At 33.1% G+C, this 16,841-nt stretch overlaps 1 protein-coding gene across 1 annotated transcript; it reads left to right on the top strand.

Moving 5' to 3' along the window:
• Nucleotides 1-15,612: 15,612 nt before the first annotated feature.
• Nucleotides 15,613-16,628, top strand: LOC127136013 (cullin-1). The gene is made up of 5 exons (XM_051062621.1): nt 15,613-15,778; nt 15,859-15,946; nt 16,037-16,213; nt 16,307-16,354; nt 16,458-16,628. The coding sequence occupies exons 1-5, from the start codon at nt 15,642-15,644 to the stop codon at nt 16,626-16,628; spliced, it is 621 nt and encodes a 206-aa protein (XP_050918578.1). The 5' UTR covers nt 15,613-15,641.
• The last annotated feature ends 213 nt before the right edge of the window (nt 16,629-16,841 follow it).

Here is a 16,841-nt window from a genome sequence, read left to right on the forward strand (position 1 = left end):
TCCATTTAACCCACCATTTTGGCGGGTCAGAGCGAGATTTATAGCTCAGTGTCTCAAGTTGGTCCGCCCCACCTAACCCGCTTTTAAAATGGGCCGATGGCGGAACATGTTATTTCCGCGGGTTTTTTGTTAAAAAAATTACTTTGAATTAAAACAATATTAATGTGGTCTGTAGTAGACCTACTTTTAAAACAATCCTCATTTCTTTAAACCATAATATTCATTTTTCACATAACCACAAATACCTTATTTTAAAGATATTAATTGGTCTCTAATTCGTTCTTTATCTTCATTCATAGTAGAAAAAGTTTTTATCTAAAACATAGAGAATACATTTTTTTTCTCTTTTACTCGTTGTCATTGGAGTCGGGTTCTAAAGTTTTGATTTGTATTTTTCTCTATTTGAGTTCTCATTTCATTTATTTTTTGATACTAAAATGCTCAACTAAGTGCTTATTATTTGTCTTGATAATTATAAATAATGCAACTTTGATTTTTCTTGGATTATTTTATTTTTGAGATGTTTCCATTGATAAAGCTACTGATTTTTATGTTGTTGATTTTGATAATTATTAAATAGTGGGTGACGATAAGGAGAGAGATGGTGGAAGGTTTCATCCAATGACTATGATATCATCTAAAGCTTCATGTGTTCGTAACATATATGATGATTGATGAAGTGTTTGTCATGGAGCCTTTAAGATTGGTGTTTTGTTGTTGGTTCTTGGTTGTCGTTGTTTAGATTGTGCTAGTTTGTTTTCTTGATTTTTGTCCATATATTTCTTTAACTAGGATGTGCTTGTTGATTTTTTAAACCAAATGGATTATTTTGGGATTTTAGTGTGTTTGTTTTAAGTTTATGGTATTATACTTATGTTAATATGACATTTACATTAAGACTTGTTAAAGTTTTATTATGCGTTGTTAAAAAAATTCGACCTCTTTAGTAAATGATTAACAATTTTATAAATTATGTAGTAAGTTAAATTGTAAAAAAAAAAATTGACGGGCCGACTTGTCAATCCGTCAACTCGTTATTAAATGGAGTGGGCTTGACTTTTGAGCTCGGACGTCTAAGTTGATCCGTCTTGTCCCGCCCTATGTTTGGACAGACTTAAAGAGGACGAGTCTAAACGGGGCGGACCGACCACTTTGCCACCCCTAAGAATAACATAGTGATACCAAAGAATAAAAGCATCGAAATGAAGAATTAATTTTGACTGCATTAAAACAAAGAATTAAATTCAATAAAATCTTTTAATTTATAGTGAAAATTTTAATGATGATAATAAAATATAAAATTAAATAAAAAATAATATTTATAGAAAATATATTAATATAGTGATGTAACTCTTATAAATTAACACTAATAATAATAAAAAATGTATATAAACTTTTAATAAATATTATAGTTTTCAATCCTAAAATAAGCCCATAGTAAAACAAAGAAATGCCCATTAATGATAATAATAAAATAATATTATATTATATTAAAAGAGGCTAAAGCCCATAAAAAAATACCAGGATAACTAGGCACGAGAAATGCCAAAAATAAGAAAGTACTGCCGAAAGACAACAAACAATAATAAAACAAAGAAGAAAAACACACTAGAAAAAAATCACAACCAACCAGCAGAGAAAACCACACCAACTACACAATAGTATGATGCCCCAAAATGCACCAAGCTAGAGCTCAAACCACGGATCTACTGAAAACAGAACCATAGCCAAAGGAAACAACACCAACAAAAACCAGGGAGCCAATCCAAGAATCTTGATCCGCTGTTGGGTTAGACATATGAAAGGATTCTGAAGGCAATCATTGAAGGATAAAAAGTTCAAGTGGAACTTATGATGAAGCTAGCTTCAAGCCAATTATCCCCCAACTCTTTTGCATTAAATGATAGATTGGTGAAAAGCTTATCATTATGAGCCATCTAAATAGTCCACACCATAACATGTCAAATTCTAATAAACATACCACTTAACTTATCCCTAGGATGCAATGAGATAAAAAACACAAAAACAAGACAAAGATCCATAGGTAGAGCCAAATGCATACCTAACCACCCTAAAATCCAACACTAGGCACTATCAACTAGACTACATGTCACAAACAAATGAAATACCGACTCTACATGATCCCCACGAAAAGTACACAGAGTCTTGGCAAGATCAATAATAACATTCCACTTAAATAGATTTTCTTTAGAAGGAAGTCTATCTCGTAGAAGTTTCTAGAAGAAGACATACACCTTATAGGGTGGCCAACTATCCCAAACAATAGAAAGACTTAAGAGTGTAAACTGGACACTCTAAACAGGTGTAGAACTACTCTCAGAAAATGGCTTGGTAAGTGGAGGCCATGGAGAAGGAGTCATCTCAAGAATGGATCCACCTTCACAAATCGAGCTCCGAAGAAAGACAAACTTCTTGAAGATAAGAGAAAAACTCAATAACAACAGGTTCTTCGTGTACACACAAAAATGTCTCCATCTAGGATCCTAAATTAAAGACCCTCGATCTAACCTACGAACCTACGACACGGACCCGTCTTAAGTTTTAGAGATGAGGAAAAGTCTAGTAAATTTAACCATAAAGGGAGTACTATCGAGCTAAGGATCTTTACAAAAGGAGGTCGAAAACCTGATACAACCTTCTTAGATAGAGTCTTCTCAAAATAAATCAAAGTATCACCCTTCTTGGCTCCAAGTAAATTCACTCCTCTCCACCAGGTAGAGCAAGAGCGGTCCCTCGAGGACTACCTCCATACCAGGAGAACACAGAAGAAGCACCATAACAGTTAAATAAAATATCTTAAATACCTGATGGTACTGATAGGAACCTAATCTCTATTTGACAAGAAGAGATAGGTTTACCAGTCTAAGATCTTTAACTCTCAGAACTCTAGACTTCTTTGATTTGCAGATTTTAAACTACCAAATCCATGAAATTTTACACATCCCTTTCACCCCACCCCAAAGGAATCTCCTTTGGATCGTAACGAACTCCTTCCACACTTTCAGAGGAAACTAAAGAAAAGAAAGAAAGAAGACATGTACAACATTAAGGACAAAATTAAGGAGAATAATCATACCCTTTAAGTTAACATATCAAGGGGACCACGAGTTAAGTAGCTTCCTGACCAAATTCAGCAGGGATTCCAAGGTGGACTCCAACCTAGGGTTGGCTCCAACTAGTAACCCAATATAGCGGAAGGGTAGAGTCTCAATCTTGTAGTGAAAAATTCCTTCAGCCAACTGAAGAAAAGAGAGGTCAACATTAATCCCAATCAAACTGCTCTTATGAAAAATAACCATAAGACCCGAGGTAAGCTCAAAACTCCGTAGGGTAGCTTTGATTGTCCAAAGATCCGCAACTAACTATTCAACCAAGATTAAGGTATCATAAGCATACTTGAGATAATAAACCTTCAAATTAGAAGAGTGAACTTTAAAACTCGACAGGAGATTTAGATTTGTAGTTTGCTGAATCAATCCACTTAGACCTTTTGGCACAAGGAGAAAAAGGAAGAGATCAAGGAGGTCTCCTTGTTCCAACCTTCTTTGAATCCTTATTTCAGAAGTTGGGGAACCATTAACCAGAACCGTAAGATTAACAAAGAAGACACAAGCTCTAAAAGCCACCCTATTGAGTCTATGATGAGTAATATCTGGGTCTTTAAATCTATTTGAGAAGTAAGATAAAATCTTGTTTCAGATCTCTACCACCCCTTCAATATAACCCTCTCCTTTCTTAAGGGCTAAGATGATGTTCCCTCTATTTCTAGAATTAACAGAGGCATGAGAGAAGTATGAACTTCCATCACTATCCTTCAACCATCTAGCCTTTACTCTTTGGCATAATGGAGAATCCTTTATCCAAAGTAAGGACCAAAGATCTGCAAGGGATTTTGATATAGATTCCATTTCAGGTGCATGAAGGATATGGATATTAGTTGAAAGATCCAGGTCATTCACTACACTCCAAAGAGAATCTATATGAGCATCAAGATTACCAAATAGCCCCTTGTTGGGTGAGAATATGGACACAAATAGGTTTAAAAGGGGAGGGGGTTGAATAGACCTATCCCAAAAAGACAATTTTAAACCAACTTAATTATTACAAGATATCACTAAGGATTTGATTAATTATAATGAAAGTAAAATACAAGATAAAGAGAGTTGCTTTAAATAAAGTGATTTAAAAAAACTTTACATAGATGTTCATTCAAGACATAATCAAACTCATGATGATCCAATAAGATTGATGCATCGTAAAGCTAAGCTTACACATCAAATCTTTATAAGCACGGTCTAACCTAAATGACATGCAAATGATGCAATACTACACTAATTTTATAATGATATTAATGAATCCTGGAAAATCAAGGAGGTAAGGGGAAAGAGAAAAGATACACAGAGATATATGGTGGATTGGCGTTCGTCCTCACTTTTCCTACTCCACTCTTCAATGGTGTTAAAGAACCGTCAGGAAATAGTCACAATCTTCCATAATTTTGATGTGTTTGATACAAGCATTTTAATTATATTGAAATATCACATGATAATTAACTCTGGTGATGCATACACTCAAACTTCTAATAATAACAAAACCCCCAAAGATCTTGATCCAATAACCTTGTTATCCATAATAACCTGCTCCAAGTATTCGCATGTGGCAATCAACCTGATTCGACCAATTTAAGGTATGAGTGATTTCCATTAGCTAAGCATAGATTGGACAACTCCTAACTTTGTTTGCGCCAGTCTTTCCACAATCTCACCAAAGTTGGAAAACTTCCAACTCCACCTTACAAACAATTTGTACTAGACTTCGCTAAAGTATTACATGGAGTATAATGAAACTCGCTTCTTGATAGATACCAATAAGTACCAAACTACATTCAATAAGTAATACATGCACGTGTTACAAACAACCGACTTCACACAAAAATATTAGATACCGTAATGTACCACTAGTCACCCTCAAGCACTCAATCTTTAGAGATTAAGGTCCACAACAATGGAAAAAGACTAAGGATGCAGATGATGAACAATGCCAAAGGAATCTCATACAGACTCTAATTTACAAGATCAAGTAATTGAGTGTTGGTGAATGAAGAACATACACACAAGGTTTTCTAAAAAAAAAATCGGATAAATGAGTATTGTTTATTAATGGATATCATGAGCTTGATAAACCATGAATCAATACAAGATTGATCAATTCACTCTCTTTAGTTTTCCTCAAAACAATCAACAAATTACACAAGAACAATGTGTAACAAAAATAAGTGAATATAACATTGATTAACTCTTAAGGAGTTGTTCTATAAAAACAAGAGAAAAATTCAAAGGTTCTTGGAATAGACACACTAAAAAAGAGAAGACAAATTCACATTTTTGTCCATGTGGATTTCACCCACATTGTTTCAAACACTTATATTTGGATCAAAGAAACAACAATTTAAATCTAATATGGAAAATTGGATTTTTGATGTTATTATTTGATTCAATAAGAAATCATGATTCAAGTCAAACTAGGAAGAGCTCAATCCTAGCTTTCATGGAGAGCTATGATTCGAGTCAAGCTTACAACATGATTTGAGTCACATTAGGTTGTGATTTGAGTCAAGTTAATTTTATGATTCAAATCAAATCGTCCAGAAGAAAATACCAATTTTCACAAGAGTCTTGATTTGAGTCACACACTACACGTGATTCAAATCAAATTACTGGACAACATGATTTAAGGGTTCTAACCTGTGATTCAAGAAACATCTGATGAAACAACACACACCAACTTGCTAGGCTAAAAAGGGAACACTATTATGGATCAAAAATCTAATTTATTAAATGATGAAGGGTCTTAATGGTACAATGTTAAATAGCCAAAGTGAATGCAGTACAACTCAAACTGCGAATGAATTACAAACACACAAATATTTGAATAACAAGCAAATTACAAATAAGTGAATAATATAATATCGTACAATAACGTGATTTCACTTTTAGTCTCTCCCGTTTTTATGTTTAGAGAATTTGGAGATATTATTGTCGATTGTTGTTGATCAATTAATTTGAGCGATTATTTGGAATTTGAAGATAAAATGAATCTGGTGAATTTCCTTAGTGCACTATGGATGAGCGTACAACACATTGCTTGAGCTCTAAAGATCCCCATGCATTAAAAACTTAATTCAAGTGAATATCGATAATATCTCAATAACTTCCCCCCCTTTGACAAATATAAAAATAAAATAAAAAGAAAGAGAAAAAATGCAAACAACTAAATTCATAATAACATAAAAAATAAAAAATAGAAATGTCATACTAGTGAACTACACATACACCACATAACTCGCAATAAATACCAGCTATCGTAAATAACATAATTTAAACAAAATGATCAAGATAAAGAAAACATATAAGAAACACAGAGATACCATAAAATATGTGACTGAAACGTGTCACAAAGCACATAATCAAAACATAGTGTCAATATCACAAAACAATATAAGTCAATCGAAATTGACAATAATTATCCAAAATTCAAATGTTATGATATGATAGGCATGAAAAGAAAAAAATATCAGGGTAAATCGGCTGCAAGGTCAGTAGAAGGCACAGTATGTGTAGAATCATAAGAAACAATAGTAGGCTCTGTATCAACAGCTGAAGGATCAACAACAAAAACAAAAGTGGAACTACAAAGATGTTTACCAACACCTTTCACAATTTCCACTTCATCCATGACTCGCGTTTTACTTACTTTTATCTTGGTCTTGATTTCTTCCTTCATCTTCTCCCGACCCTCTTCAACTTCCTTGGCTATAGTTTCAATGTAACTCATGAGCTGGTCTTCTCGAATCTGATTATCTACCATGATTTTCCCAACAAAAAAAACTCATCAAAATAAGCTCTAGCCACTGCAGACAATACACCAACATCAGATGAACTAGCCTCATTAGTAGAACTCTTCTCTGGCCCCACAATTCGATCATCACACACCTTTCTGTTTGGTTTCTCTATATAGTAGTATACACCATCCTTATTACGGCAATATCTCATCATAGAAACTCCAGATTCCTCCAGAATCTTTGGAGCTTCTAATATATCTTCTTCCTTAGACATAATGCCATTGAGCTCTAGAATCAACTGAGTAAAGGATGTGAAAACAAGGACCTGTTTGGATTCTCCTTGCAATTAAGCATCACTATAATGATGAATTTTACCCAAATAAATCCTCTATCATAAATAAGATCCCACATTAAGTAAAGGTCAAAATTATCTGCCATATCCAAATTCTTTGGTTTCCTATAGAAGACTTTAACAATAATCTAGTGTAGAATCCATATATCAAACCTAACTTAGCTAATGTGGAAATTCTCCATGCCAAGTTGATCTAAAAAAGACTTAGTAATTGATTGCACAAATGTAATTATATCATAATCAGGTGATCTCACAATAGTGACACTCGACCCCTAAGACTTCAAATCAAAATGTGTAATAAAATCAAGATAACTAAATTTAACTAAAAGATCTTTAAACTTTCTTTCAACTCCTGCAGTAGTCTGCTCAAGGTTTTAGTATAATGTCTTAACATGGTGAGGATAAACCTTTTGTTCAAAAAAAATAAAATTCAATAACTTATGTTTGGAAAAAAGGTTTAAGGAATTGCTCCCTTAAATCTACTTTAGCAGTTTTGTCAACATAATACTCAGGTTCAATTTGTTTGTTCAAAAACTTCTCAGAGTACAATTTCAAATTTTCCTTAGGTAACAAATGCTTTACTTTGTGTTAAATAGAATAGATAGGTTGGTTTTGATTAGATTGTTTACTTGCTTTTTTTTTAGATTCTAGCATCAAATGAGTCTTTGCCTCCTTGAATCTTAGTTATGGATTTCTTTGAAATTGGAAGAGGTGATTGACTTGACGATGAAACTCGTCTCTTAACCTTTTTCGTTTCTGACAAATTCTTTTGTGGGAAGCTTGAAGACATATTGATGAGGTTGAAGAATAAAAATAGGTTTGATGGTGATGATTGAGAGTTACGAACATGATATGAGATGAATGTTTATGATGATTGATGATGAATGAGTGTTATGAAAAAAATTTGAAGAAAAGGGTTTTAGCGAGATGAGAGTTTTGAAATGAAATAAAAAACTGAAGAAAATAAAAAATAACGTGACTTTTGGGTATGTGATTTGAATCAAGTAGCAACTGTGATTCGAATCACAGGTTTTTATTTTAGTGAAAAATTACTTTGATTCGAATCAAGTGCAAATCCTGACTCGAATCAAATTGAATAGCCTAAAACTCAACAAATTCCAAACTTATGATTCTAATCAAGTTATAATGGTGACTTGAATCAAGAAGTTAAATTTTGAAAAAAAATTAAGAAAGTTTCAATGCATGAAAATTTGATTTTAATAAGATGTAAAAGTTATAATGGTGATATTTATAACACCCTAAACTCCGCATACAATTCAATATGGAATTTAATTAAACAAAATTCAACCATTCAGGTTTTCATGCACAATCAAACATAGCTTGCTCCGTAACACGGGTTATAACATAACAACTTAGAACCTGTCATCGCATGCTCATCTTCACTTAGGGTATCACCACAGCGGAATCATTATTAAATCAAATAAACACAATATTAAAATCTATAACATTTAATCTCATAACTTCAACTTTCATAACGCAACAAAAAAATGTATTATTCAACTCACCATAACTTTAAGATATCAACAAAACATAAATAGTAACTTCAACAAAACAAAACAAAACAAGTGAAAAGAAAACGTTCCCAGCCCAATGTTACATAATATGAGAAAGACCCTACTAAAAAAACGATAACTAATGGAAGCTACTCCAAGAGCTATTTTCCACTTACTTCAACAATGCTACTCATGAGTATCTGCAAGTTGTTCATGATGGATAACATTAAAGTAAAAGGGTGAGAATACACTTCAATAATTAACGGTGAAAATAAGAGGGAGTAGATTATCACATAACAACAACATACATATTACTCAATCAACACCAACATATTAAGTATTCTTATCCAACAACACATAAACAACAATCAATACAAATGCAATACTTATACAATGTACTCAACACCAACTCGACATGCACGTGGTACCAAAAATGAACACTCGTTTTAATTTTACTCCCTGATCCCACCATATGATCAAATTCCCTCTTGGAACCGGAGCACGCCAAATTGATACCATCACCATAGGTAATGCTTCACTAATATCCCATAATAGGAATTAGATACTTGCACCCGATTCATCATCATAGGATTGAGGCTCACAAAAAAGAACTAAAGTTCCGACAACATGAATGCATGGGCTCTAAGCATGCAACAATAACACATACATATTGGCCCCTCTCTAACTATGTATGCCACCAAGAACATAATCAACATAAACATAGCATATGTATAATTAAATATGCAACATTTTTTACAATCACCATAATTATTCATGCTCAGAAAATCATCATCGAAACATATAAGCATCTTCCATACAACATTATTATAACCACATCATTATAACTACATCATCAATTTTCAATGTGTACATTGTTAACCAATTGTAATTAACATTCTCAACATCATAACATCATCAAATACACATAACTCTCATCAATTATTCATTTATTCACGACATAATCATTCCCTGAAACTAGTTCCATTCGATGGTAAATTGCATTATCTTTCTAACAATTCAAATGGAAACTCATTTGGACTTACGGATCAAAAGTTACGGTAATAACCGTCGGGAGATAAAACAAGTTTCAAGTTCAGCATTTCTTTCAAATATTCAAAGCATCAAACATTTAACATAATCATCCTCTTAAAATATTACCAATTGATATTAATTTGCATTAACTTTCGAACACTTTGAACCTGGTCTAATTCCGAGTTACGAAACTAGAGTTATGCTTGAAAATATCTCACTTGGTACAAAATCCAGGGAGCTGCTACGGGCAGCCGTAGCGCTTCCCAGCCAAAAACCCATTTTTGGCTCACCTATGGTATAGAAACCATATGGCTTCTACAGCCGCCCATAGAAGAGGCCAGAAAACCCCATTTTCTCACGATTTTGTGCGATCACTCTTGCTTTTAGTCGTCCATTCGACCCCAAACCCCAAGTTTTGACTTCTCACAGTCCCAAATTCTACCCTACATCATGGTACATGAAAAAAACATGGATTTTTATCACATCTCTTAACATCTAACTCAACAATACACTGTGTTTATTATCTCTAAATCACCATTAATACACTTAAGGTCACAACCTTCAAACATCCATCAACGATAGATTTTCATACATATAAAATCAAGGTAAATCCAATATAGTTTCAGTCATACAATCATGCATATGAACACCACAAATCATCATTCAAACACTGATTCATGAGAAAATATGACAGTCATCATATAACAACTATCATAGCGTCACAATTCATAATTATAAATCAAAACAATCAACCCTAAGGAGGTTAAGGGTTCCTCCATCTACCCTTCATACTTTAACACCAATTAGAGAAGTACATCTCCCCTTACCTTGATTTCCTTAGCAAGAAATTAAATTATCCCTTAAATTCTTCTCTTTCTACCTCTAGCTAACTTTGCCTCCTCCTCTTTTGTTTCCAATTTCTACGTATGGTAAAAATTACCCCTAAACCTAGGTTTATCTCATAAACTTATACTTAGAGTTAAACTTCTCAAAATTATGAACTTGGTCCGACTTAAAATACTTCTTATTCCTTTCTCCCACTAATTTTCCTAGATTCTCATGTTTGGCCCAATCACTTCATTTTTCTTATTTTTACTAAATGATATAATAAAACTATTATTTTACTTAATAAGAATAATTCTAAATTATTCTATACACCTATTCCTATTTTACCATACCCTTAACTTAAGGACTCACACAGCCACAAACATTCCAACAAATAAATAAATCAATGAATAGACATAATTAATCAGTAGAATACGGTAAAATATCCTATATGAAAAACGAGGCGCTACAACTCTCATGCACTTAAGAAATATTCATCCTTAAAAATTTCCCAAGGAAAACAGAGTACGATACGACTCTTTCATATGCTCCTCACACTCCTAAGTCATGCTCCCACAAATTGGTCCTCCCTAAATTGTCTTTACCAAGGCAATATCTTTACCCCGCAACTTCTTCACCTCTCGATCCTCTATTTGTATGGGTGATTCCTCCATAGTCAGGTTATCTCTCATCTGCACATCATCCACTGTTGGTGTAAGTCCTAGAGGCCAATACTTTTGGTACTTGTATCTAATTATTTATTAATAATAAAATGATTTTTCTTTATTATGTTTGTCTAATAAAGTCCCTAGAATAGATAGTCCGTTTAATGTATCAAGTATGACTTAATCATGAGATCACATTAAACATAAGGACATTATTCTTAAAGTATCCATAGTCGAGCTTTATTGTGAAGTGGGATAAAATTAAAGCATTAAGACTATTATGTATATAGACTGATGATCATATCTCATGGATCATGGATAAGGAGTTATCAAGTCTTAAACATAGGTATGAATATTAAGATTAATATTTATACTGGATTGACCCGCTATGAGAATATTATATAGAATGTTATGCAAAGTGTCATAAGTTATTCTCATGGTGATAATGGTGTATACCACCCTTCGACCTGAAACCACTATGGACCCTAGATGTAGAGTCGAGTGCCTTATTGCTGATCAAACGTTGTCCGTAACTAAATGACCATAAAGATAATTGATGGGTACTCCAAGAAGCATGCTAAGGGACATGAGTGACCTAGATGGAATTTTCCCATCCTGCGTAACAAGATAAATGTCTATGGGCCCAATATTGAACTGGACAAGGATGACACAGTATATGCCTTGTGTTCAATATAGACATAAGGGCAAAAGGGTAATTGTACACATAAGTATTATCACAAAAGGATTTGTCAGATCACATGACACTTTCGTGTCTTGGGTAGCAGTGATGTGTTGCTAGATACCGCTAACTGTTTATTATGTTAAATACATGATTTAATATAATTACCAATGTCGCAAAAACCTACAGGGTCACACACAAAAGGACGGATTGATGAGAGATAGAGTAACTAAGGAATATCGTAATGTACGGTGTCCTTAAGTGAATTGTAGAACATCGTAAGGTACGGTGTACTTAAGCAGAATACGAAATATGGTAAGGTACCACGCACTTAAGTAATTTTGGCATATTATAAGATATGGGCCACATACACTTGAGTGGGCTTTTTAACTTGCAGCCCACACAAGTGGTTCTATAAATAGAACCCTTGTGTATAAGCATTTGTGCAGTTGAAATTTCATTTCTCTCTCTCTCTCACTCAAAGCCTTCATTCGTAGCAGCTAGCACTGAGATCGAAGGAATCCGTTCGTGTGGACTGAGTAGAGGCGTTATCATAATTCAATGTTCGTGATCGCTCCGTAGATCTACATCAAAGGTTACAATCGCCACAAGAGGTAACGATTCTATCACTGATCATGCCCATTCGTAAGGATCACTAAAGGAGAAATTTTTAAATTCCGTTGCGTTTTGGATCGCTATTCTCCTTCATCCACTTGGATCACATAGGATGGATCCGGAATGTATCTCCTCAACTAAGACACACGAAACGCATGATGAAGATTAGCAAGTGGCGGCGGCAAAGAAAAATGATAGGCCACATCTCATATCCTTCCCAAGATCTGGTATGGATCAAACAAAATGCAATGCAAGCTTTCGAGAATTCAAATCCTGACCAAGACCAGTTACCGGTGTAACCCTCAAAAACACATGATCTCCCTCCCGGAACTCAAGTGATTTTCTCCTCTTGTCATGGTAACTTTTATGGCGACTCTACAATTCTTTCATTTTCTCCTGGATCATCTTGAACTTCTCATCTGTTTGTTGAACAATCTCAGGTCTAACCACAGCACTCTCGCATGATTCATACCAACACAAAGGAGTTCAACACCTCTAACCATACAACGCCTCGTATGATGCCATTCTGATACTTGAATGAAAACTTTTTTGTAGGTAAACTCAATCAACGACAAATAGTTATCCCAAGCACCTCCTTATTCTAGCATACAATCCCTCACCAAATCCTCCAAAGACTGGATAGCGTCACAATTCAGACATTGTTTCATGAGAAAACACGACAATCATCATATAACAACTATCATAGCGTCACAATTTAGAATTATGAATCAAAACACTCAATCCTAAGGAGGTTAACGGTCCATCCACCTATCCCCCATGCTTAACACCCATTAGAGAAGTACATATCCCCCTTACCTTAATTTCCCTAGCAAGCAATGAAATTATCCCTTGAATTTTTCTCCTTCTACCTCTAGTCAACTTTGTCTCCTCCTCTTTTGTTTCCAAATTCTACGTATGGTAAAAATTACCCCTAAACCTAGGTTTATCTCTAAACTTATACTTAGGATTAAACTTCTCAAAATTATGAACTTGGCCCAACTTAAAATACTTCTTCTCCTTCCTCCCATTGATTTTTCTAGATTTTCATATTTGGCCCAGTCACTCCATTTTTCTTATTTTTACTAAATAATATAACAAAACTATTATTTTACTTAATAAAATAATTCTAAATTATTCTATATATCTGTTACTATTTTAAGATGCCCTTAACTTAAGGACTCACACCCCCACAAACATTCCAACAAATAAATAAATCTACGAATAGACATAATTAATCAGTAGAATATGGTAAAGTATCCTATATGAAAAATAGGGCCTTACAATGTTAATGATAAATAACTTTGATGCAAATGCCAAAATAGTTTTTAATGCTAGAAATAAATGGTGACGCATGAATGGATGAATGATGCACATGTAAATACAATGAACGAACGAAATAAAATTAAATTGATGCATGGAATGATTGAATGATTGAAACATGAGATGCACAAACATATCACATACACATTTCAAACAGATAACACATAAATTATTACAACCATGCATACTAAAAAAGAACTAAAAGAAGGGTTGAACGATCATACAAATTTAGAAGATATGGGCTTAACTTGCTGCATACAAAAATGGTTAGTAATCAACAACAAGAATATCATAAGCAAAAATATGATCAATCATACACTAATTGGATACGACTCCTTTTGCACGTAGGAAGAATACTATCAGACTCTCCTTGACAAGACTTCAGATGAACTTGTGCGAAGGATGTTCCAATTATCATTTATTAATACATCTTGTCAATCCCGAATAGCTGATTCAACTCTTTGATGATTATTAGAACTTTAAGGAACACAATTTTACTCTTGAGTCTTTTGTAGTCATTGAAACTTTAGAGAGCAATGTCAATGTCGTGAACTGTCTTCATTTTCTTTTTTCGTTGACCTTGAAAGAATAGGTCACTTAGAAGATGCCTTTTGTTTTTTATTTTATCTCTCAAAAACTCCAAGCACTTTGTCATATGAATGCATGAATATTTAAGTAGGATTAATCAAGAACAAACTTTAAGACATAGTTCAGGTTTCTGGTTACGCTGCACGTACCTCAAAATATTGTCAGTTCAATCCTAGATGAATCAAACTAAACTTAGAGAATATCTTAAATACAATTAATGTTTGAAGAATACACTAGTAAGCTTTTACGTTATGATAATCTATGTAATGCATGCAATGAATGATCAGACATTAGTAAATAAATGTAACATAGTTGGAATTTATTGAATTGCATAAGCTCCCAAACGGATAGAAAAACTCATCTAGAATCGAAGGAATCATATCCTCAAATTTTAGAGTCACAAGACTTTGATCAAAAGCGCTGCTCTGATACCAATTGTTAGGTGAAAATATAGACACAGAGGTCTAGAAAGGGTGTTGAACAGACATATTCTAAAAGACAATTTTAAAAATATTTTAGGTCCCATAAACGAAATCAAAGATTTTAAAAAACACGGAAGCAAAACACAACACGAAGAGAGTTCAAAAGATATCACTAAGGTTTGATTACTTCTAATGTAAGTCAAATACAAGATAATCAAAATTGACTTAAACAAAACGATTTAAAAACAATTTCCATAAACGTTCATTGAATACATAATTGAACTCACGATTATCCAATAAAATTCTTTTAAATTGGGTTATTCATAAATAAAAATACGTATTTAATTTTTCTTTTTTTGTAACGATAGATTTTAAAATTTTGTCAAAATTATTTCTAACTATTTCCTATAAAAATATTTGAAATAAGATAATACTTGATTAGGTTTTATATATAGATAGATAGATTTGATAGTTTTATATCTTTTCAAGTGGCCCACACCCTGGTTTATATGCTAAGTTGTTGGGATTCAGTTGTAAAATAGATAGATATATTCTCCTATAAAACCCTAACGAGAGCAAAAATAGGTATAGCTTTCACCTAGTCTTGCATGTATGTGCCTTCTCTTTCTACAAATTCTCCAAGACATCTCTGATTCTCAATTCTATGTTATTGTGAATTTCTTTCAATCAATATCTATCTTATTTATCAGTATCGACATGTATTCATTTGAGTGCAGATTTAGGTATTTTTCTTCAAATTCACAAACATGTCAAGCTTTGAACCGAGAATCGACTTTGAAGAAGGGTGGAATTATGTGCAGAAACGCATCAAGAAGCTCCTGAACAATCTAGAAGGCTTACCTGATACTCACCTCAGTTCTGAGGATAACATAATGATATACACGTACGTTTCAATTCCTTTTTGCTTGTTTTTGTTTTAGGTTTAGTTCTTTTGATTCCATATTTTTTTATATCCTAATGCAGAAACATCTACAATATTTGTACACGTGATTGTTCCAAACAAGTGTATGATAAGTACAAAGAAGTGATTTATGACTACATCAGATCAACTGTGAGTATTATTACTCTTAAAAAAATTCATCATATATATAATATCCAATGTTTGTAGCTCATAGAACTTATATGATTTTGTTATCACTAGGTTTTGCCATCTTTGCAAGGAAAGAAAGATGAACTCTTGTTAAGAGAATTGCTGAAAAGATGGTCAAATCATAAAACTATGACCAATCGCCTCTCAAAGTTTTTTCTGTATCTTGAAACTTACTATCTCCCAAAGAACTCTCTTCAAGAAACTAGCTTCTTATCCTTCTATGACTTGGTTTGTCATGAATGTTTTATTAAATATTTTTTTTACTCTACTTATTTTTCTTTAGATTTTTTAACTGAGTTTACTACATTTTATTTATCTCAGGTTTATGATAAATTGAATAGACAAGTAATGGATACAATATTAGCAATGGTATTCTCTTTTGTTTTACATTTTTATATTATTTAGAATCTATTTATTTATTTGATTTTCCATGTATTGAATTTTTTATTCTCTTTTTTTTTTTGGTATTCAGATTGATCGGAAACTTGTTGGAGAGACTATTGATGAAACGTTGTTCAATAATATGTTGGTGTTCTATTTGGAGATTGGAGAAAAGACAAGAAAAGAAGAACCAAAACATTGTGCAAAAACAATGATGAAAGCTAATGGAACATTCTACATGCATGTCGAAGCTTCAGATTAGTTTTGCTATCTTTGAATTCAAAGTATACAATGATTGCTATTTTATTCTCACTTTTTATACTTATACAAAAGTGAAGAGTTGAATCTTTCAATTGTAAAAGTGTAAAAATTATTGTAACTTTTTTGACCGGATATATTTATAAATACCTTTTTAGTAGTAAATGAATCCTGGAATCATACTCTACCTTACACAACATACTTTTTTAAGTGGTAA

Source organism: Lathyrus oleraceus, chromosome 4 (assembly GCF_024323335.1).
Source record: "Lathyrus oleraceus cultivar Zhongwan6 chromosome 4, CAAS_Psat_ZW6_1.0, whole genome shotgun sequence".
Classification (NCBI taxonomy): domain Eukaryota; kingdom Viridiplantae; phylum Streptophyta; class Magnoliopsida; order Fabales; family Fabaceae; genus Lathyrus; species Lathyrus oleraceus.

Bases quoted from the DNA above. Each gene is read 5' to 3' on its own strand.
- LOC127136013 (XM_051062621.1), top strand. From the start codon at position 15,642: ATGTCAAGCTTTGAACCGAGAATCGACTTTGAAGAAGGGTGGAATTAT. The intron at 16,214-16,306 runs GTTTGTCATGAA...TATTTATCTCAG, and splicing joins TCTTATCCTTCTATGACTTG to GTTTATGATAAATTGAATAG. The intron at 16,355-16,457 runs GTATTCTCTTTT...TTTGGTATTCAG, and splicing joins TGGATACAATATTAGCAATG to ATTGATCGGAAACTTGTTGG.